Source organism: Chiloscyllium punctatum, chromosome 29 (assembly GCF_047496795.1).
Source record: "Chiloscyllium punctatum isolate Juve2018m chromosome 29, sChiPun1.3, whole genome shotgun sequence".
NCBI lineage: Eukaryota > Metazoa > Chordata > Chondrichthyes > Orectolobiformes > Hemiscylliidae > Chiloscyllium > Chiloscyllium punctatum.
Window position 1 is genome coordinate 70,969,133 of NC_092767.1, and position 24,321 is coordinate 70,993,453.

Consider the following 24,321-nt stretch of genomic DNA (forward strand, 5'->3'; position numbering starts at 1 on the left):
TGACTATATGCTGGTTCATCTTCTCTCAGGAACTGTCCACCATTCTCTTCACAAAACTCACTTCAACACCTCTGCATTCATTCACAAATCATTGCCCATCTCCAACCACCCTTTCCTCCCTCTCATGATCTTCCCTAGCTGTCTGCCTTTTGAATTTCTCTAAGCAAGTCTCCACCAGACCACAGTCAACATCAACAAAGAAGGTCTGACTACAAAGACTTTAGATTCTAAATACGTAGTTGGCAGTGACCATTCCTCAGCTCAAGGATAATGGTGGGGGGGTGGGGGGGGGGTCACAAGTTTCTGTTGTGAATTTTCATGTGCCTGAGCAGGGTGATTCTCAACTTACAGATCTGTGGACACATGGGGAAAGATGTCTGATATAGCGAGGGTGAGTGGGACATGATGCTGCTATGCCTCACCATTAGGTGTTGGATCTCCAAGCATGACATAGCTCCATGAACAAGTTGTCACCATTCTGAGTGAATGTAAAAGTCAATGCTACTTCACTTTAAGGAGAGCTTCAGAGTCTCTTTGAAGAATGGTCTCTTTGTTGTCCCCTGGAGCTTTTGCCATTTGAGATCCGAGTTTGGGTGGAGGTGAGGTGAGAAATAGGGGCATGGATGACTTTGAATCATACAAATGCGCTGACGAGTTCATCAAAACAAATTTAACAAACAGCAAACTAAGAACTAGAACTAATACCAAGAACACTGGAAAAACTCAGCAGGTCTGGCAATATCTGTGGAGTGAGAAATAGTTAAAGTTTCAAGTGTGATATGAGGTCTGAAGAAGAGTCATATCAGACTTGAAACATTAAATTCTGCATTAATGCAGGGGAAGTGGTGGTCTTCTGGTATTATTGCTAGACTATTAATCCAGAGAGAAAGTGAGGACTGCAGATGCTGGAGATCAAGAGTCAAGAGTGTGGTGCTGGTAAAGCACAGCAGGTCAGGCAGCATCTGAGGAGCAGGAGAAATGACGCTTCGGGCATAAGCCCTTTATTAGGAATGATGCTTGTGAGCCGGAGGCTGAGAGATAAGTGGGGGGAGGGGGAAGGTAGCTGAGAATATGATAGGTAGATGAAGGTGGGGGTAATGGTGATAGGTCAGAGAGGAACGGATAGGTGGGAAGGAAGATGGACAGGTAGCACAGGTCATGAGGGTGGTGCTGAGTTGGAAGGATGGATCTGGGATAAGGTGGGGAGAGGGGAAATCAGAAAACTTATGAAATCCACATTAATCCCATGTGGTTGGAGGGTCCTGAGGTGGAAGATGAGTTGGGTGGTTTGGGTTTGGTGGTGGAGGACGGCCAGCATCATCTGCATGTCCTTGGCAGAATGAGAGGGCAAGTTAAAGTGTTCAGCCATGGGTCGGTGGGGTTGCTTCGTGCATGTGTCCCGGAGATATTCTTTGAAGTGTTCTGAAAGTAGGCATCCTGTCTCCCCAATGCAAAAGAGACTGCATCAGGAGCAATGGATAAATGACATGTGTGAAAGTGCAGGTAAATCTCTGATATGGAAGGCTCCTTTGGGGCCTTGGACGGAGGTGAGTGGGGGAAGGTGTGGGCGCAGGTTTTGCAGGTTGGGGACGTGGATCTGACAAGGGAGCCATGGAGGGAATGGTTTTTATGGAATGCAGATAGGGGTGGGGAGGGAAATATATCTCTGGTGGTGGGGTCTGTTTGTAGATGACAGAAATGCAAAAAGATGATGCGATGCATCCAGAGGTTGGTGGATGGAAGGTGAGGACCATAAGTTCTGTCCTCGTTGTGGTTAGAGGGACGGGGTTTGAGGACAGAGGTGCAGGAAGTGGATGAGATGCGCTAGAAGGCATCATCGACCACGTGGGAGGGGAAATTACGGCCTTTGAAGGAGGGAGCCATCTGATGTGTTCTGTAGTGAAACTGGCCCTCCTGGGAGCAGATGTGCTGGAGTTGGAGGAATTGGAAATAAAGGATAGCATTTTTACAGGAGGCAGGGTGGGAGGAGGTGTAGTCCAAGTAGCTGTGGGAGTTGGTGGGCTTGTAGAAGATGTCTGTTTTGAGTCTGTCACCGTTGATAGAGATAGAGAGGTCCAGGAGTGGGGGTGGGAGGAGAGGTGTCCAAGATGCTCCAGGTGAACTTAAGGTCAGGGTGGAATGTGTTGGTGAAATTGATGAACTGTTCAACTTCCTCGTGGGTGCACTAGGTGGCGCCAATACAGTCATCAATGTAGTGGAGGAAAAGGTGGGAATGGTGCCAGTGTAGCTGCAGAAGATCAACTGTTCCACATACCTGATGAAGAGACAGGCATAGCTGGGGCCCATGGCTACCCCTTTGGTCTGGATTCCCTTGTCAGGTCCACGCCCCTAACCAGCCCACCCTCCCCGCCCGGCACTACCACCGCAGGAATTGCAAAACCTGCGCCCACACCGCACCCACCCCCACCACTCCCCTCACCTCTGTCCAAGGCCCCAAAGGAACCTTCCACATCCATCAGAGATTCACCTGCACTTCCACACGTCATTTACTGTATCCATTGTTCTGGTGCGGTCTACATTGGGGATTCAGGATACCTACTTGCAGAATGCTTCAGAGAACATCTCCGGGACACACGCATGAAGCGACCCACCACACCGTGGCCGAACATTTCAACTCCCTCTCCCACTCTGCCAAGGAAATGCAGGTGCTGGGCCTCCTTCATCGCCAAACCCGAACCACCCGACACCTGAAGCAAGAACGCCTATTTACCTGCTCGGAACCCTCCAACCTCTTGGGATTAATGTGGATTTCATCAGTTTCCTCATTTTCCCTCCCACTCCCCCCCTCCCATTTATCTCTCACTCCTAATGAAAATCTTATGCCCGAAATGTTGATTCTCCTGCTCCTTGGATGCTGCCTGACCTGCTGTGTTTTTCCAACACCACACTCTCAACTATTAATCCAGAGACCCAGAAAATGTTCTGGGCACCTCAGTCTGAGATTCAAAACGTGCCATGGTAAACGGAGGACTTTAATTTCAATTACAAAAATCTAGAATTAAGAGTCTAATGTTGACCAGTGTCAGGGAATAACCCATCTGGTTCACTAATACCCTTTACAAGGAACTCTGCCTAGATGTGACTGCAGAGCTGGGGTGGTAGAGGTGGCCTCTGAGCAATTAGGGATAGGCAATACATGCTGACCTAGCCAGAAAGACCCATGAATGAATAAAAAAAAATTCTCTCTCTCTACAGATGCTGCCAGACCTGTTCGTTTCTCCAGAATTCTGTGATCTGTTTCAGATCTCCAGCATCCGCAATATTTTGCTATTAATAATTTAGCAGAAGGCTTGCCTGAATATTGCGCATCAGAGGGCAACGCCTGGGACGAGGCCTGAATTGGAAGAGCACAGGGATTTCAAAAGGATCGTGGCACTCAAAACTTTTCACCGGTAGGAAGGGATGAGACAATGGAGGGAGGGATGAACAGAGTTGAGAATCATAAAATCGAGGTGTTGCCAGACTTGGAGCTGACAGGTGAATCTCAAAATGCACCATCCATTTCAAGCTTTGTCACAATAAATTAGCGAGGAGGGGCAGAAGAATGCTCCAAGGATGTCCTTAAGTCCGGCCCAGGAAAATGCAATATCCGCATCATATCGTGGAATCTCTAGGGCGAGACCAGCCAATGTGGAGAAGAAGCAATTGTGAAGGAGACAATCCTTTTGCTCTTTTCTCCGACAGGCCCGAATGAAGGCGAAATGAAGGGAACACGCGAAATCCCAAGCATTATACTTCAAACACTAACAGATCCCCCACCCCCACCCCACTGCAGTGTCCAGCACCCACAGTTAGGGCGTGGCCAAAATTCATCCTCAGCACCCCAAGGTATTGCCTCCGAAAAGACGTAAGAGTGAACTGCGCAGGTTGGACGTGGACAGTGGCATTCTGGATGACCTCACATTTGCGGGGATAACGCAGTGCTCCTTGTCCTCTCACTTTGAGCTCTGGATTGATTCCATTTACAGTACGAAGGCTAATGGGCTTTTCAAAATGAAAAACTTCAAGTGAAAATTTAATGTAAAAGAACCCCACTCTACCACTCCAACACAATTGTGGTTAATTTTTCAGAATTGAGCCATTTATAATATCTACAGCCTAACAATAGATTTGGCAATAACTCATAGGATATGCTTGGTAGTTGATGAATTACAGTTTAAGAATTATTTCCACATGCCACTCTGCGCAATTAGCCTACAGCCTAAAAAGACAATCATAATGACTACTCTCCAACACTAATTAGCCTAATCCATCTCCATTCAGAGAAGCTCACACATAAATGTCAATGTGCAAGTTTCTGCTCTCAGTTAGACAATGGATTAATGGGTATAATTTGCCGAGCACTGGTTTAACTTTGCAAAGACCAGGCCTCTGTAGACCTCCAGTGCAACTTAGGAGCTTTACTTCAGATTCTGCCACTAAATCCTGTTCCTCATTCTTTCTGGAGGCTTCATACGACCTCACAGCTGAGCCTGAAATTCACAGTTTAAGAGACAGTTTAGGAGGTGGGTCTTTGCGATTCCCTTTCCCTCCATGGCTTGTCCCTATGTTACTGTAAACTATACTGAGTCAAAAAGTGTGGCACTGGAAAAGCACAGCAGGTCAGGCAGAATCTCAGCAGTAGGAGAGGCGATGTTTAATCAGGAATGTGGAGGGGGGCTGAGATATATAGGGTGGTGGGGATGGAGCTGGGGGAAGGGAGGTGGGAAAGTTATAGGTGGATGCAAGTGGGAGAGAATTGTGATAGGTGGGTGGGGAGGGTGAAGCAGATAGGAGTGGGAAGGAAGATGGACAGGTAGGACAGATAAAGAGGATGGTGCGAGTTGGAGGGTTGGATCTGGGATAAGGTGGAGGGGAGTGAATATTTGGAAACTAGTGAAGTCAATGTTGATGCTGTGTGGTTATACGGTCGCAAAGGCTGAAGATGAGGCATCCTTCCTCCAGTTGGCTTTGATTTGGTGGTGGAGGAGGCCCAGGATGTGCATGTCCTAAGGGGAATGGGAAGGGGAGTTAAAATGGTTGGCCACAGGGCAGTGGAGTTGTTTGGTGCATGCATCCCGGAGATGTTTCCTGAACCGCTCCGCGAGTTGGCATTTTGTCTCCCTGATGTAGAGGAGACCACATCAAGAGCAATGGATGTAGTAGACATGCAGGAAAGTTTCCACCAGATTCCTCCAAATCAAAGCCACCTGCCAACTGGAGGACGAACCGAAGGGTTGGTGTGGACTTGGTGTGCCAAATACCCTGTTTCTGCACTGTAGGTAATCTAATCTAAACATAAATGCCTCATCTTCCACCTCGGGACCCTCTGACCACACAGCATCAACATCGACTTCACCAGTTTCCACATCTCCCCTTCCCCCACCTCATCCCACATCTAACCCTCCAATTCGGCACCGTCCTCTTGACCAGTCCATCTCATTTTCCACCTATCCGCTTCACCCTCCCCATCAACCTATCACAATTACCTCCAGTGCACCCACCTATTGCTTTCCTGCCTACCTTCCCCCCAGCTCCAGCCCAAGCCCCCAGCCCCCTATTTATCTCTCAGCCCCCTTCCTCCTCCATATTCCTGACGAAGGGCTTATGTCTGAAATGTTAACTCTCCTGCTCGTTAGATTCCGCCGTGCTGTGCTTTTCTAGCACCACACTTTTCAACTCTGATTCTCCAGCAGCTGCAGTCCTCACTTCCTCCTACACTGGCTTCTGGCCTGGCAACACATCAAGTAAAAGGTTATCATCCTTATTGTCAAATCCTCACACCACCTCCATCCCATTCTCCTGCCTCCACCCCAACTCCCAACTCTGCAGTCTCCCACAGACCTCTCCTCCAAATCTGGTCTCTTTGCCATCTTGGTTCTTCACATCCCATCTTTCTCAGCCTTTTCTTCAGGCCTAAGCTCTGGAATTTCCCTCCCTAATCTTTCCTCTTTAAGAGACCTTAAAACTACCAATTTGAGCATTCCTCCTAATCAGTTCTGACAAAAGGTCATAACTGTAAATGTGAACTCTCTTTCTCCCACCCACAGATGTTGCTGGACCCACTGAGTATTTCCAGCACAATTATTTATAACATCTCCTTAACTGGCTCTATGTCAAATTTGTCTGATACAGTGCTGATGAAATGCCTGGGGAAATGGTTATACTGCATTAGAGGCTCTAGATAAATACAAGTTGCTGCTGTTGTCCGCTTACTACTTTGTGAGAATTGGCCTGTGAGTAGGAAGTGTTTGCATTTATAATAAAGAACCTTTTGCATGGAGAGTCAGAGATGTACAGCACAGAAATAGACCCTTCGGTCCAACTTGTCCCTGCCAACCAGATATCCTAACCTAATCTAGTCCCATTTACCAGCACTTAGCCCATATCCCTCTAAACCCCTCCTATTTATATGTGCATCCAAATGCCTTTTAAATTGTACCGGCCTCCACCACTTCCTCTGGAAGCTCAATCCATACATACACCACCCTCCACATGAAAAGTTGCCCCTTAGATCCCTTTTAAATTTTTCATCTCTCACCCTAAACCTAGGACCTCTAGTTTTGGACTCCCGCACCTCAGAAAAAAATCAATTTGGTCTATAGCTGAGGAGGTAGTTTCAGAAGTCATGGAGGCAAACATGGTCATTGACAGGGACATGGCAAGATCCCACAGCAATATGCCTTCACTGGGTGGTGAATAGTGGATTCTGGATCACGTCATCACAGAATTATTAGTGGAGAAGAAAGCCATTCAGCCCATCAAACGTGCAACAACTCTATAATCTAGTGCTAATCCCCTGTCTCTTTATTATATTCCTGAACACCATTGCTATCTAAATAACCATCCAATGCCCAAATCATACAGAAAATCTCTCCCAAGTGGTGTCAGGCATGGCTCAATGGATAGAACTCTCACTTTTAATTTGAAAGGTGGCATGAGAAAAGAACCACTCCAGAGAGAGGAATGCACTCTGGGAGGGGCCAGCTTTGGGAGCAGACATTATTCCAAGAAGCCCAGTCTCAAAAGTAAAGTGGAAATGTTCTCTCCTCGGTGACCTTGCCAAGGTTTGTCACTCAAACAACAACCACAGATTCTTGGGCCATTATCACAATGTTGTTCATATGCAAACTGGCTGGAGTGTTTATAAATTATATCCCTCACTACATTTATCCCTCATCTAAAACAGATGTAACAAAAAATAAAGAACAGCAGATGCTGGAAATCTGAAACAAATACAGAAATTGTCAGATAAACTCAGCAGGTCTGGTAACATCCATGGAGAGAGAAACAGATTTAATATTTCGAGCCCATTATGATTCTTCCTCAGAACTCTGTCCAGAAACAGATGATCTGATGATTTATTTAATGCACGATTCCTGACTGCGCCTCTTCTCCACCAACTATTTCTTAATGTGTAATATTAAACCAATTGTTCTAAACTAAAATTAAAGTTCTACTTTATTTTTCTTACCCAATATACTTACATTAATTTTCTTTCATTATTAGGTCTTTATTAAGTATTTGTCAGTCTTTGTTTAAATGTGTTTATGAGCTATCACTACTACTGCGAGCGCGCATTTTTAATTAGTAACAGATTGAAGGGTTATGGAGAGTGACCAGGAAAGTGGTGTTAAGGCTGAGATGAGACCAGCCACAGCTGTATCAAATGGCAGAGAAGACTTAAGGGGCGGAATGGACTACTCCTGCTCCTAGTTCTCATGTGCTCCTTGATGTTAGCAGACACAGCCTTATTTGATTGCTGTTTGTGGGACCATTTTGTGCAGCAACTGGCCATCGTGTTTTTTTCAAAAAGACCATCATTGATTGTAAAATGCCACATTCATAAACGGTGCTAGATAAACGCATGTTCTTTTGGGTTCTTTAAACGATTTGAGGGATAATTTTCTGATCTAAAATCTTATAGGTGGCACTAGGACAATGCAGCACTCTCACAGCGTGACACTCGAGGTCTGCATTGATTTACAATTCACTGTTGATTCGAATGACTACTTCCGTCCATTCAAACACTTCCCCTCTTGATGACTAGTTGGGATATTATTCCATTTATTACCCTGATAATTAACTGTCACCACTCTGTATTGTGCTCCAAACCACGTATATTCCTATTCAAAATAGCCCAGTTCTCCTATGCTGAAAGGGAGGAAGTTAAGGTGTACGGAGAAAAGAAACAATATGAAAGGGAAGGCACATATTTTGTTGTCCTTTTCATTTTTCTATCAACTGTTTCATTTTGTAAGAAGTCTTCAAGTCAAAAACAGGACTTCCATTTATAAAGCACCTTTTGTAATCTCCATAACCAATAAAACAATTTTGATATGTAGTTGACATTATATTCCAGGGCACGGCTAGAGGCCATTTAACCCTTTGTTCCTAAGATGCTTCTTTGAATGAGCAATGTAAGTTGCCTTTGGTCTCTCTCCTTCTCCAAAAGATCCTGCCCTTAGTATATTCATCCAATCATTTTTCCACCACCCTTTCAGGTAAGAGATTGCTGCAAAAACGAATTCTTCTCAACTCTCCTCCTATACTTAGGACAAATACTTTAAAATCTATTTCCTCTGGTTTCCAAGCATCTTTCTAATGGAAATAGTTTCTTCTTATAGAGTCATACAGCACAGAAACAGACCCTTCAGTCCAAACAATCCACCATAATCCCAAACTAAACTCACCCCACCTGCCAACCTCATGTTTACTACATTGGAAACTGGGGTCATCTTTAAACTGAATTCTTTTAGTATTTCATATTTATTATTTTGGTCATAGAGCCATAGAGATGTACAGCATGGAAACAGACCCTTCGGTCCAATTCGCCCATGCCGACCCAGATATTCCAACCAAATCTAGACCCACCTGCCAGCACCCGGCCCATATCCCTCAAAACCCTTCCTGTTCATATACCCATCCAGATGCCTCTTAAATGCTGCAATTGTACTAGCCTTCACCACTTCCTCTGGCAGCCCATTCCACACATGCACAACCCTCTGCGTGAAAATGTTGCCTCTTAGGTCTCTTTTATATCTTTCCCCTCTCACATTAAACCCATGCCCTCAAGTTCTGGACTCCCCCACCCCAGGGAAAAGACCTTGTCTATTTATCCTATCCATTTCCCTCATGATGTTATAAACCTCTATAACGTAACCCCTCAGCCTCTGCTGCTCCAGGGAAAACAGCCCTAGCCTATTCAACTTGTCCCTGTAGCTCAAGTCCTCCAACCCTGGCAACATCCTTGTAAGTCTTTTCTGAACCCTTTCAAGTTTCACAACACCTTCCAATAGAAAGGAGACCAGAATTGCACGCAATATTCCAAAAAGTGGCCTAACCAATGTCCTGTACAATTGCAAAATGACCTCCCAACTCCTGCACTCAATACGCTGACCAATAAAGGAAAGCATACCAAATGCCCCCTTCACTATCCTATCTACCTGCGACTCTACTTTCAAGGAGCTATGAATCTGCACTCCAAGGTCTCTTTATTCAGCAACACTCCCTGGGACCTTACCATTAAATGTATACGTCCTGCTAAGGTTTGCTTTCCCAAAATGCAGCATCTCTCATTTATCTAAATTAAATTTAATTTTCTGTGTAATTTGAATGTTACAGCTTTAACTAGCTTTCCACAAATACAGGGAAGGTGATGGCCCAGTGGTGTTATCACAAGATTATTAATCCAGAGGCCCAGATAATGTCTTGGAGACCATCAAATCAAATGCTTCTGGTAATTTGGCTTAGTTATGCTTACTAGAAACTGATAAATCAACATGCAGGGACCTGTTCTCTGAAGGGTAAAGGAACATGTCCAGGACTTGAGCCGTTTGAATTAAATAAAAATTGGGGTCAATAGTTTCGTGTTAAATTCTCAATGGCAGGATCTCAACCAATTGCAGCTGACTTGCCAATCAATCAACACCTTTTGTGACACAGTATAAGTTGTTGCTCCCTTTGAAATTTGGCATTCTTGCATCTGTCTTGATAAGCACTTTGACATCATGTCTCCTTTTTTCAACAATATTTCTCTTCCTATATTATATTTCTACATTAACAGTGATATGGCACGAGGTAAATTGTTAAGATGGGCTTTTTAAGGTGACAGTATGAGTGAGGTAGATTAATATGAGGGGAGATACAGGCTCTGAAATTCATTTGGTCATGACCCTGACAACTATGGGAATAGAGTCAGCAAGAGGGCACCACACCAGCATGACAATGGCAAGACAGGCACAATGCGCTACTTCAGGCATGTCTCAAGTATTGATACAACAACTAGGTAAAATGATGGAACAAAAACAGAAGTTGTTGGAAAAGGTCAGCAGGTCTGTCAGCATCTGTGAAGACAAATCAAAGTTAATGTTTTGGGTCCAGTGACCCATCCTTAGAACATTAACTTTGATTTCTCTTCACAGATGCTGCCAGACTTGCTGAGCTTTTCAAACAACTTATTTTTTTGTTTCTAATTTATAGCATCTGCAGTTCCTTTGGGTTTCATTGAAGGCTGATAGTTGATTAACTGGTGCCTGGATATCAAAAAGGGCTTAAAGATTGGTGATGGTGTCTTACTTCTGCCCAAGGTCAAAATCTGCCTGCCCATGATGTGTCTGCACAAATATATTCAAAATATCTTTTCCATTATGTAAAGAGGGAACTGCCTGGGATTGTGGGAGGGAATTGTTGGACTGATATAGTCAATAAACTCTGTACACAAAGAAAGCTGATGTCTCATAACCACTATTTAAGCAGCTTGGTTAGAATTGATTAACATCTAGTGACTTCCTATCCATGGGGAAAGGGGCACCACCCAGTTACCCATTTTCACACCTCTCTATCAATGGCCCTGTCACTGCCCTGAGCAAGTGGACCATTGTGCAATATTTTTTAAAAAGAAAGTTGAAATTCTTTGGAGGCTTAGGATACTTACCTGGCCTATAACTCCTTTGGCTGATCTAGGAGACCCGTGCTTGATTTGGAGATCCCATGCCTGGTCTAGAATGTTCTTGCTTGATCTGGAACTCTCTTGCTTGACCTACAGCTCCCTCATCTGCCTGGAACCAACCTGCCTTCTCTATAACACTATTTGTCTAGTCTAGAGCTTCCTTGCCTTTCCTGGAATTTTCCTGCCTGGCGAAGACCTCATTTGCTTGGCCTTGATCACTTTTTATGGGCCTGTAAATACCCCTTTGGAGGTCTCTTTCCCTTTACTCACTGTGACTACCAGCCTCCACTATGACAATTTGACATACATCCCACCTGAGGAGCAGGAGCCTCACTCATGACCCTGACCCTTGTTGCCATGTAAGAGGTGAGTGAAAGCTCCTCCCTTACAGAGCAAGGAAGAAATGGCCAAAATGGCTAGAAGTTCAATGATGAAGTCTTGCATTTTCCATGGACTTTTAGTTCTCCCCCAGTCAGTAAGTCAATAATGTAAGATGATGGGACCTAATGTCCTGACAGTGCAGGGCAGCTGCATGAACAACAACAGAGTTAAGCCAGTTATAAGATATTCCAGAAGTTTCCTTGTTTCATTGCAAAAGCAATGGGAATTCTCCAAACTTCTCCTCAGGACATTACAATTGTAGAGGTTCACAAAAGTTTTTCCAGGATGTTGCCGGGAATGGACAGTTTGAGATATAAAAGTAGACTGTAAATGCTGGGACATTTTTCATTGGAGTATAGAAGATTGAGGGGTGACCTTATTGATGTTTATAAAACCATGGGGGCATAGATAAGGTGAATGACATGGGTCTTTTCCCTGGGTGGGAGTTTCAAAACTGGATGGCATATTTTTAAGATGGGAGGAGAAAGACTTAAAACAGGGACAACCTTTTTATACAAAGAGTGGTTCATATGTGGAATAAACTTCGAGAGAAACATCTGGATGCAGATACAGTTACAATATTTAAAAGACATTTGGATAAGTTCATGAATAAGAAAGATTTGGAGGGATATAGGCCAAGTGCAGGCAGGTGAGACTAGCTTGGTTTGGGAACATGATCGGCGTGGACTGGTTGGATGGAAACATCTGTTTCCATGCCATATGACTCTATGACATAGAGTCTTCGGGACAAGAGCAGGCTGGATATGAGTCAGTTCTTAACTAGAATCTCTCAAAATTTCTCTCTGCACACTTTTCTCTCCTGACATTACTAACTTCCCTTTCTATGCCATTCACCTCAACACACTCTTGTCTGTTGTCTTGTGGTAATGAGATCCACATTCCCCCCATTGAGTGAAGACTGTTTCTCCTGAATTCCTGATTCATTAATGACTATCTTAAATCCATGGCCCCCATTTGTGGATTCTCTAACCAGTGAAAACAATTTCTCTACATTTACTCTATAAGACCCAATCAGAAACGTGCTTGAGAAAACAGCCTCAGCCTGCTCAGTCTTACCAGTAAAGGCCATTTTGCTCCCCTGTGATTCCAGACCCACAGCAACAGGGTTAACTCTAATTAATAAATTCAACTAATTATAAAAATTCAGTATTAAAAACTAATCTCAGTGACAATTGCTCACAAACTTGCCTCTGATTGCTGTAAAAACCCATCTGGTCCACTATGTCCTTTAAGGAAGGAAATCTGCTGTCCTTACTTAGTCTGGCCTACATAAGACTCCTGATCTGCAACAATGTAGTTGACTCTGATATGAGTCAAAGAGTGTGGCACTGGAAAAGCACAGCAGGTCTGGCAGCATCCGAGAAATAAGAGAGTCGATGTTTTGGGTTTAAGCCCTCCTCGGATGCTGCCTGACTTGCTGTGCTTTTCCAGCGCTACACTTTTTGACTCTGATCTCCAGCATCTGCAGTCCTCACTTTCTCCTTGACTCTGAAAAGACAGTCTATGAAAGAATGGTAAAAGGAGTGGGACTTGAGGAGAATATTGTCTTACCTGTAGGATGTGTCCTCCTAAGTGCTGTTCAAATAACTCAATGGCCAAGGAAGTGGAACTTCTCCTCTGTTGGGATCCTATTGCTGAAAATAAAATGAAAGAGCATCAATGCAGAGACAGAAGACTGAAATCAAATTTTTACAGCATTATTTTAATAGTTTGCTGTTAATCCCACAACCAGGAGAATATCAATAATGAAGAAGATCCTGCCAGACGTAAGGGCACCTTGGGTTATTATTACTACTCATTTTTCCATTGTCTCTCTCAAACTATGGCTCAATCAGTTGAATTTTTACCCTAGGGCTGAAAGATTGAACGCTCTCCTTGACATTTGACCGCATCACCTACACTGACTGTTAAGACGGTGGTATACTGGTGGTGCCACTGGACCAGAGATCCAGCTTTATACCCTGGGGACATAAGTCCAAATCTCACCACAGCAGCTGATGGAATAAAAATTTGCTTAATACATCACGTATTTTGAAAGTTAGTTTCAGTGATAGTGACCACGAAAATAATCAATTGTTATAGAAGCCTACCTGGTTCACTGATTGTTTGGGAGAGGAAATCTGCTGTCCTCACCTCATCTGGTCTGCATGTGACTCCAGACCAGCAATGTGCTTGACAATGAACTGCCCTTTGAAATGACTCATAAGCCTCGCAATTTAAGGATGATTAGGAATGGGGAACAAATGTAGGCCTTGCCCAGTGATGCCGACATCCCATGAAATAAAACAAAATTATGGAAGGCACTAAACCTTGCAATAAAAGTTTCTAATAATGTTTGGTTGAATGATGCAGTGGTAGAGGTTGCTATCCCTGGTGGAACTCATTCCAAAAGGGATCATCCCATGATCTCTGACCTCCAAACACCCTGCCTCCATATTCCCACTTCTTGGTTGGCACACCCAACAGCACAGCAATCTGGCCAACTGGAAAGCAGACTAACTCTTTGTCAGTCAACAGGATGCCAGTCAAACAACATTCCCCATCCCCCCTCTCTGATGTTTTTCTCAGGGCTCAAAGAAATGGAGTTGAGAAGGATGAGGGGAGATTTAATTGAAACATACAGAATACTGAATGGCCTGGATAGAGTAGATGTTAAAAAGATGTTTCCATTGGTAGGAGAGACTAGAACCTGAGGGTATATCCTTAGAGTAAAGAGAAGACCTTTTAGAATGGAGAAAAGGAGAAACTTCTTCAGTCAGAGAGGGGTGAATCCATGGAATTCATTGCCACTGAAGGCTGTGGAGGCTAGGTCATTGAGTATATTTAAGACTGAAATAGATAGGTTCTTGAGTATTATGGAGATAAAGGGTTACAGGGAGAAAGAGGTTGAGAAACATATCAGGCATGACTGAATGGTGGAGTAGACTCGATGGGCTGAATGGCCTAATTTCTGCTCATATGTCTTATGGTCTCATAAAAAGGCACAACTTCAGTCTGATGGCTCTCACAGGGCTTGCTCATTGCCATATCTCAGAGTTTGATGGGCTAGCTGTGAAGACTCCAGGGTAATCCCAACGAGTTGACAGCTGTGCATAAAAGAAACGTGATGGCCTAGTTGTAATAAAAAGACTATTATCTCTAGGTAATGATCAGGGGATCTAAGTTTAATTTCCACCATGCACAGAACAGAATGTGAATTCAATTTTTAAAATAAATCTGGAATTAAGAGACTAATGATGACCATGTAACCATTGTTGACCACAGGGAAGCTTATCTGGCTCACTAATGTCCTTTAGGAAAGGAAATGTGCCAGCTTTATCTGGTCTTTTCTACGTGTGATTCCAGACCCACAGCAATATGGTTGATTCTTAACTGCCCTTTGGGCAATTAGAGATGGGTAAAAAATACTGGCCTAGCAAGCAATACCCACATCCCATGGTTTATTTTTAAAAAGATAGTAATTTGGTGAACTGGAAGAATGACAACCAACAAGTCAAAGGACAGTTTTGTATGAAAATCTAGAAAATATAAACCTAAGTAATGAATAATTGATTTTTTTCAGAGACCCAGCACAATGTTTCGAGCAATCATCTTCTTGGGCAGAGTTGGAGAGGGGCAAAACAGGATATTCTGGCGTAAATTCCAAGCTCCCCACCCCACACCCACAATCTAGCCTCCCATGCCAAGTCCCATCCCTGTTGCCATGGTGATGAGTGATGGGAAAGCAATCAACTTTAACAGCTGGATTTTCAGAATCCACCAAGAGGGGGAGAAGGGACAAACATGGGGCCCACAAAATCAGTGTCAGTCATGTGATTGCCTCCAATCCTGCTACCAACACCAGGTATTTCAACCGACGGACCTTTTAGGCTGTGCAGGGTTAACTGTCTCATATAGGGTTATCTGAAAAATGAGGCTCATCAAGAGCCTGGGTAACCATGCTAAAGAAAGCCAACTGCCATTTTCCTCTCAGCCACCATTTCCTGACATGACATGGTAGTTTTTCTTTGGGGGGGGGCACCTTAACTCCCTGAAGGCAGGCATCCAATGGACAGCTGGAGTGGCAGTGCTCCTGACAAGCGTACGAGCTTTCCCTGCCTCTCTGAGTGGGAGTATGGTCAAAGCAACTTTCATCCCCCACCCCCATCCCACTCACACTAGCCCACAGCAGTAGTCTGGCTGTTTGATTCAAAGTCTTCAAAGTGTTGGTGAGAGGGAACCATTGTGGTCAATCCCACCTCCCTCCCACCTCCCTCCCACCACCCCCCCCCCACCCCCGCTTCCCACCCCATCTTTTGCTGCTCTTTTCAAGTCAGCTGGCCTTTAATTGGCCCTCTAGCTTTGAGAGCCCACCTTCTACCCTTATTTTGACAGGGAGCATATCTCAAGGCCAATTAAGTGGTTGCCTCTGTGAAGATTCCAAGCAGCACCTGCTGTACTACCCAACTCCCTCCCCCCGATAAGTTTGAGATCTGAAAGCAGTCCCGGCTCTTGTTTCCTACCCCTCCATGGAAATACCCAGCCTAAAATGTCACAATTCATTACATGACATGTAAAAGCATAGAAAATAGGAATAAAAGTAGGCCGTTCAGCCCCTCAACCCTGCTCCACCATTAAATAGGATCATGGCTGATCAGGCAACTCAGTCCCCTGTTCCCGCTTTCTTCCCATAGCCTCTGATCAAAAATTGCGCAAAGCTGGGTAGGAGGACAATACAGCAATGCTTCCGTATGACTTAGAGAAGTTCAGTGAGTGGACAAATGCATGACAGATGAAGCATAATGTGGTTAAATGTGAAAGCATCTACTTTTGGTAGCAAAAACAGTAATGTAGATTATTATTTGAATGGCAGAGATTGGGAGAAGGGTAGGTACAAAGAGACCAAGGTGTCCTTGTACAACAGTCACTGAAACTAAGCATGCAGGTGCAGCAGATGGTGAAGAAGGTAAATGGTATGCTGGCCTTTTTTTTGACCAAAACGCCAAAGAGCTAACAGTGGCTCCAAACAAATGTGGCCCATAATACTGTATAAACTCCACTTATAGATAAAGAATCACTTTTAAATAAAAAATATTTAAGGGCAATGGCTTCTGAAAAGTTGCTGCAGACACAAGTGTTCAGTCCATTGTACCCTATGCTAGCCAGATTCCCCCCACTGTGTAGAGATAGGGTTTAATGAATAGGTAGATAAGCTTCTGCAGTGATCTCAGTGGTCATGTGCTGGTACTCTGCTATGAGTCCATAAGACATAGGAAGAGAAATTAGGCCATTCAGCCCAGAGTCTGCTTTTCACGGCTAATTAGTTTCTCAATCCCATTCTCCCTCTTTCTCCCTGTAAACCTTGATCCCCTTGATCCTCAAGAACCTATCAAACTCAGTCTTAAGTATACTCAATGAGGTCAGAGCATGACGCAGCTTAGCCCTGCCATCATATACATTCTATTATTAAATGTTTTTTAAAAATAACCTCAAAGTGTCTGAGCTTATATGAAGATCTGAAGAACTCACCCTAGAACACCCAGTAATTATCCAGTCTGCTCTTATTCCCTTTGCTTGTCTTCCCTTAACCTTTTCTCATGTTTATTTTGTTATTTTGCCAATTTGATTACCTGCTTTTTTTTGGACACCACAATAGACCTCCCTTTAACATTATAATTTCTTTGGGCGAGAACTATTTTGCTAGAGACTACATTTAACAAGATAGGTTGGATTGGATTTTCACCTTTTCACTAGAAAACTTAAGACTACATAGTGAAAACCTGATAGACGTCTCTAACATTATGAAAGGATTCAGTAGGCCACACAGAGGTGTTTCCATTTATTGCAGATTCCAAATAAAATAAATAAAGATGATGTTGCCACAGTCCCATACCCCTATCAGTAAGAAAACCAGTCATAGCTTAACTCAAAGGTTAAGGGGCAGTCAAGGGGCAAAGTGCAAACTGCTTGATAACCTTAACTGTGCAGGAACTGAACCTTCACTGTTGCCATCCCAATGCATCAAAACCCAGTCATTCAGCCAATTGGATTAACCGAGCCACAAAACATTTGAGCACCTTTAACTGGAAACTTTGATTACTGCAAAAGTGAGGCGCAAGGGTATGGGGGAAAAGGCGGGAGACTGGCAATAGGTAGTAGTGCTCGTTTTGATGAGCTGGAGCAGGCATGGCAGACTGAACAGCCTCCCTCTGAACGCTATAACACTCCCTGTTTCTGTTCAGTTATACTGGTTCAGGTGCTCTGGTGATGCCCCAAGCAGTCAAATAGTTAACTGCTATGATAAAGTGCTGCAAGCTGGCAAGTCTCACCTCCCACCCCACCCCCCCCTTACAAACACCTCATCAAAGGAGGCATTTTGAAATGTGGCGGAAACAATCGGAATGCTTAATGTCACAGACTGCTGCTTGGTCTGTCCGTGAGGCAAGCTGTAGCTCTGAAACCTGGCCCTGAGCTTCTGCACAGAACGTGCTCCGACAGCCCGATGAGGCGGCGCTGCTTAAATATTCTTAGCAACTAACTAAACAAACAAACATCGTGTATCCCGGTCACGCTCCAGTGATTGATTGACTGGCAGGTCTCAGTGGAAAGAGTGGTGCGAATATATAATAAAAAAGAAGCCTGGTTTCATCACATCATCTTACCAGATAAATAGAACATCGAGCTGGTCTTCTTGGGTCCGGCAAGTCTCGTTTCAATTTTTATATATTTAACCTATTTTTCTAATCAATCTGTTCAGAGGTGCTATGACATATAGACATAAACCAAGTTCTCTCAGTCCAGGGGGAAGGACACTACCAAAAGACAAGAGTTTTGTTTCAATCGTGTCACTCACTGGTTAAGCTTGAGCTGGACAAAATCCCTCCATTGCCTTGCCCCTCTCTAGCCCTGTTGCCTCATGCAGCACTCACAAATATTTCAACTCCTCCCATTTGTCCCTTGAGCATCACCCAATTTCCATTGCTCCACCATTGGCGGCTATGCTTTCCTAAGTTCTGGAATTCCCTCCAGTAATTCCACCTCCTCCTTCAGGATGAACCTTCAAGCCTATTCTCTGCGACCGAGCTCTTGGTCACCATTCCAAATGACTCCTGGTGTGTGGCTAGGTGTTAAATATTGTCTGATAATGCTCCTGGGAAGAATCTCAGAACATTTTGACAGTGAGAACCTTTTTCCACGTATGGAGTCAGCTATTACAAGGGGGCATAGCTTTAAATTAAGGGGTGGTAGATATAGGACTGATGTTAGGGGTAGGTTCTTCACTCAGTGAGTCATAAGTTCATGGAATGCCCTGCCAGTAGCAGTGGTGGACTCTCCCTCTTTATGAGTATTTAAGCGGGCATTGGATAGGTATATGGAGGATAGTGGGTTAGTGTAGGTTAGGTGGGCTTTGATCGGCGCAACATCGAGGGCCGAAGGGCCTGTACTGCGCTGTATTCTTCTATGTTCTATATTTTGCTACGTTAAATATGCTACACAATTGCAAGTTACTGTTGTTGCAGAATCTTCCAAATATTTCAACTTTTGAATACAAATATTAGTCTGCACACTGAGAATAAAACAAAAACGGGGTATAAAGGAGTTAATATTACTGAGCTAGTAATCCCTAAAGCCCAGTCTAATGTTCTGGGATGTGAGTTCAAATCCCATCCATGGTAGATGGTGAAATTTGGACTTACTAAAAATCTAGAATAAAATGTTGGCTGAATTTATAAGAATGAGAGGTGATCTCAGTGATATGTATGGGATCCTAAAATGGGTAAATGCTGAGTGAATGTCTCCCCTCATGGGGGAGTTTAGGATCAGAGGTATAGTCTCAGAATTAACGGGCACCAATTTAAGGCTGAGATGAGAAGGAATTTCTTCACTCAGTGGATTGAGAGTTTTTTTAACTCCTTATCAGAGAGAGTTGTGGGGCACTGTCCTTAGGTGTATAAAAGGCTGAGATAGATTCTTGATCAGTTGAAGAATCAGGGTAAAAGGTAAAGGGCAGAAAGTGGATATGAGGAATGTCGGATCAGTCATGATCCTATTGAATGGCATGGAGAAGGCTTGAGGGACTGAACTGCCAATCTTGTTCATATTATTTATAGAGATAATGGAAACCAATCTGCTTCACCGATATCCTTTAGGGAAGAAAATCTGCCTTCCTTACCTGGTCTGGCATACATGTGACTCCTTGACTCTTAATTATCCTCTCAAAATGTCTCTAACAAGCCAATCAAGTCAAGGGGCATTTAGGAGTGGGCAATAAATGCTGGCACTGCCAGTAATGCCCACATCTCATAGCCAAAATAAAAAAAAGCAAACTGTAATGGGTATATTTCCAATATAAGGTGCAATTTCTACACTTCTGAGGGACAGGTTTAAGTGTCATGTGGTGCAGTTGTACTATCTGTACTTCTTGGTCAGAAGTCTGGATTCAAGTGCTACCTGACCCAGAGCTGTTCCCTAACATGCCCAAACAGTTTTGACTAAAAAATACCATCTAAGTAAATGTCACGTGCTGTAATTGTACCATCCTCAAAGTGGGGATGTACAGTGTTGTCAAGTACTTCTAAAATTTTTTGCACTGCTGTGCACATCGCTGGTATCCCCCATCTCTAATCCTTGAAGAACAATCTGCATTTAAGTATCTAAGAAATAGAAGCAGGAGTCGGACATTTGGCCCCTTGAGTCTGCTCTGCTATTCAATAAGCTCATGGTTGATTGTGTCCTCAGGGAGGAGAAAGTGAGGACTGCAGATGCTGGAGAGCTCATTCCTGATTAAGGGCTTATGTCTAAAACGTCAGTTTTCCTGTTCCTTGGATGCTGCCTGACCGACTGTGCTTTTCCAGCACCACACTCTTTGAGTATGTCCCCAGCTCCACTTTTGCGCCTGAGTCACCTTTCCCTTAGATACAGTACTGTACCAAAATCTGTGTACAACATAAGAGAGAGAAACTATTTCCTCTGACAGAGCTTAGAAAACAAAAGGACAAATCTTTAATATTCAGTTAATACAGATCAGCTCCAGTTTAAGTGTACGGACCAGAACTGCAAATTCACTTGTGCTGCTATAAAATTAGACAGATTGGTGGTTGTTGAGTCAGGAGATGTTTGCTTCTAATGTATAAATCCTTATCAAAGACTAGTAAGATTGGCTCCAGTTATACCCTTCCCTGAATGGCTTTCTGGACTAAAATAAAACATTCATAGGGTCAATGGCGGGCAAGTTGTTGGAGAGAATCCTCAGGGACAGGATTTGTATGCTTTTGGAAAGGCAAGGACTGATAAGGGATAGTCAAAATGGCTTTGTGTGAGGGAAATCATGTCTCACTAACTTAATTTGAGTTTTTTTGAAGGAGGATTGATGACAGCAGAGTGGTGGACGTGATCTATATGGACTTCAGTAAGGCACTCGACAAGGCTCCTCATGGTAGACTGGTTAACAAGTTTAGATCACATAAGACCATTTGGGTACAGAACCGGCCCAACAGTAAAAAACAGAGGGTGATGGTGGAGGGTTGCTTTTCATACTGGAGGCCTGTGACTAGCAGTGTGCCACAAAAATCGGTGCTGGGTCCACTACTTTTCATCATTTATATAAATGATTTGGATGTGAACATAGAAAGTACAGTTAGTAGGTTTGTAGATGACTCCAAAAAGGAGGTTTGGCGGACAGCAAAGGTTTCCTCACAGTATAATGGGACCTTGATCAATGGGCCAATTGACTGAAGAGTGGCAGATAGAGTTTAATTTAGATAAATGTGAGATGCTGCATTTTGGAAAGGCAAATCAGGATAGGACTTATACACTTAATGGTAAAGTCCTGAGGAGTGTTACTGAACAAAGAGACCTTGAAGTGCAGGTTCACAGATCCTTGAAAGTGGAGACGCAATTAGAAAGGATAGTGAAGAAGGTGTTTGGTATGCTTGCCTTTATTGGTCAGTGCATTGAGTATAGGAGTTGGGAAATTGTGTTGCGGCTGTACAGGACATTGGTTAGGCCACTTTTGGAATACTGTGTGCAATTAAGACCATAACGTATAGGAGTGGAAGTAAGGCCATTCGGCCTATCAAGTCCACTCCGCCATTCAATCATGGCTGATGGACATTTCAACGCCACTCCCCTGCACTCACCCCAAATCTCTTAATTCCTTGCGAGATTAAGAATTTATCAATCTCTGCCTTGAAAACATTTTACATCCTGGCCTCCCAATGTGCTCTGTGGCAATGAATTCCACAGGCCCATCACTCTCTGGCTGAAGAAATGTCTCTTAATTTCTGTTTGAAACTGACCCCCTCTAATTCTAAGGCTGTGCCCACAGGTCCTAGTATCCCCGCCGAATGGAAACAAATTCCCAGCGTCCACCCTTTCTCAGCCATGCATTATCTTGTAAGTTTCTATTAGATCTCCTCTCAACCTTCTAAACTCTAATGAATACAATCCCATCTGGTCTCCCTGCCAATAGGAAGCATGTTGTGGAACTTGAACTGATTCAGAAAAGATTTATAGGGATGTCACAAGGTTTGGAGGATTTGAGCTATAGGGAGAGGCTGAATAGACTGACGCTATTTTCTCTGCAGCGTCAGAGGCTAAGGGGTGACCTTATAGAGATTTATAAAATCATGAGGCACATGGATATGGTAAATAGACAAGGTCTTTTCTCTGGGGTGGGGGAATCCAAAACTAGAGGGCATAGGTTTAAGGTGAGACAGGAAAGATTTAAAAGGGACCTAAGGGGCAACCTTTTCATGCACAGGGTAGTGCATGTATGGATTGAGCTGCCAGAGGAAGTGGCGAAGGCTGTTACAATTACAATATTTAAAAGGCATCTGGATGGGAATATGAATGGGAAGGGTTTAGAAAGATATGAGCCAAATGCTGACAAAAGGGACTAGATTAACTTAGGATATGCACGAATTAGACTGAGAGGTCTGTTTCTATGCTGTACAGCTCTATAAATCTATGACTTTAAGTCAGGATTAATTTCTTTGTGCAAAGTGCAGAAATAAGGAATTTTCTATCACCCAAGAGGAGTGGTTGGGGCTTTGAAATAAGATGTGAAAACTGGGACTGATCAACTTCTGTTAAGTAAGATGGGGGTACAGGGGTTCAATTAATTTGAGAGAGATCAACCATGATCTAATAGATTGTTGGAACAGGCTTGAGCAGTTGAATGACCTCCTCCTGCTCCTAAGTTGCTACATTAATAATAGGGAGGAGTTTGCTACCAAAATGGCGATAACCTTACTGCAGCACCCTTGAGTCCCACTGTCTCCACGGCAAGGCAGACAGCTGAGAAGGAAAAGGGAGCAATATCTCCCCCGCAGCCCCTCTTTTTCATGGGATTTCCTGCCCTGTGTGCCTAAATTTCTGCGAGTCAAGAGTTGGTCTGTTCATTCATGTGAAGGCTGATGGCAGAGACCTGTGACTGCCAGTAGAAGTCACCCTTGATTCGAGGGACAACTGATAGTGATAACGATTGATATGCATCAACCAATTCAGGAAAATAAGCCAAACAAAGAATTGGTCAAAGACAATACTTGACAAGGAGGTACAGGGGGCTAGTAGTCTGAGAGTTCTGACATTTGAGTGAATTATATCTCTTACGCTCACTAATGTTCCTTCTGCAGATAAAGTGCAGTAGATCATAAGGACGCTCGGTGAATATCATGTTAATTTATTGCCCTGCCTCCTTTACTTGAAATTCTGCAAACCTGTCCAAATCCCACTGAGCTACAAAGCAAGTACCCTACCCCTTTTACAGGAGAATGTCATCCCTACATAGTCCCAGACCAGATGATTTGAAAGTTCATCAGCCACAATTCAATGCCCACGCTCCAAGCTCCGAAGGATTCTCTAAACCTGTCTTTTAACCTCCCTCTCACAGGTGCTTAGTCACAAGCTCCAAGAGCTAGAAGAGGGCCAGGCTTCAATCACCCCAAATGTTGATCTGAATCAGACCAGAATGACTGTGGACAATATTTTTTCTGCTTGAAACACAACAGATATAGGAATTGCTCCTTTATTAAATGGGCTGATCTCTTTCCATCTGTACTCCCATTGTGAGTGAGAACAGACATAAAAGAAAACACATTTATTTTACTGTAGCATAGTCCACCTAGAGTAGGCCTCAAATTACAGTCTGACAAAATGAGGTATTTCCCTTTCAGATGCTGTTGTGTTTGCCAGAATTTAGTTTTCTCATTTTAAATTTGCAGCTTTTATTTTTCCTCATACTTCAAATTTTTCTTTTCTCATCTTTGTACAATCTTTGAGAAAATTTGCAAGGAAAGCTGTCATCATTGATCTCTCTTTTATTTAGTAAAGAGAAAGTAGTTTAAATACCCCTAAAAAGGGTACACTCAACATGAGGATGTTTATTATTTGCAAGGTTTGTGAAGGTTTGTATTATTTATTATTTATTCACAGGACGTGGGTGTCACTGACAGGCCCACCCCTACACTAACTGACTCGAATCCAAGAAAAGTTGAAATCAATGCAGTAATTAATTTCTTGCAAATAAATGTGGACTCTCTAGTTTAAGGTTGTGGAAATGCAGCAGCTACTATGCCACTTTGGAAAACATGCAATGGATCTATTGTGATGAACATTGTAAATTGTTAAAATTAAACCTGACATTGAGATCTGAGATGCAGTTAATAGAACTGGAACTGCCTGATTAAAATTATCTTATTTTGAGCATGTAATATAGAAAAACATTAGTTATCACCTCACTCATCTGTAAAAGATTTATTAAGAGTGATGCTTTTGTTTGAGTAGAATTATATGTCGGTTATTTTGATAAAGATTGCCAACTTAAGATTGTTGTCTCTGCGTCAATTTAAATACCGTGGTGCCTAGTGACTTAATGCATTCCTTATTGTGTTGTGGTTTAAGTTGAACAGAAAGTTGATAATTATTGAGGGATGTTGATGAATTCTTCTAATATTGCTTCTGTGTGAACTCAATATTCTATATGTCAA

General features: G+C 43.3%; 1 protein-coding gene across 8 annotated transcripts in view; it reads right to left on the reverse strand.

The window, feature by feature from the left end:
• npas1 (neuronal PAS domain protein 1) overlaps positions 1-24,321 on the reverse strand; it is a 442,697-nt gene that overhangs the window by 177,282 nt on the left and 241,094 nt on the right. For all 8 annotated transcript variants that reach the window (XM_072549368.1, XM_072549363.1, XM_072549362.1 and 5 more), the window contains one exon: positions 12,905-12,987. In XM_072549368.1, the coding sequence (XP_072405469.1) occupies positions 12,905-12,987 (83 nt within the window). The remainder of the gene's footprint in view (positions 1-12,904; positions 12,988-24,321) is intronic.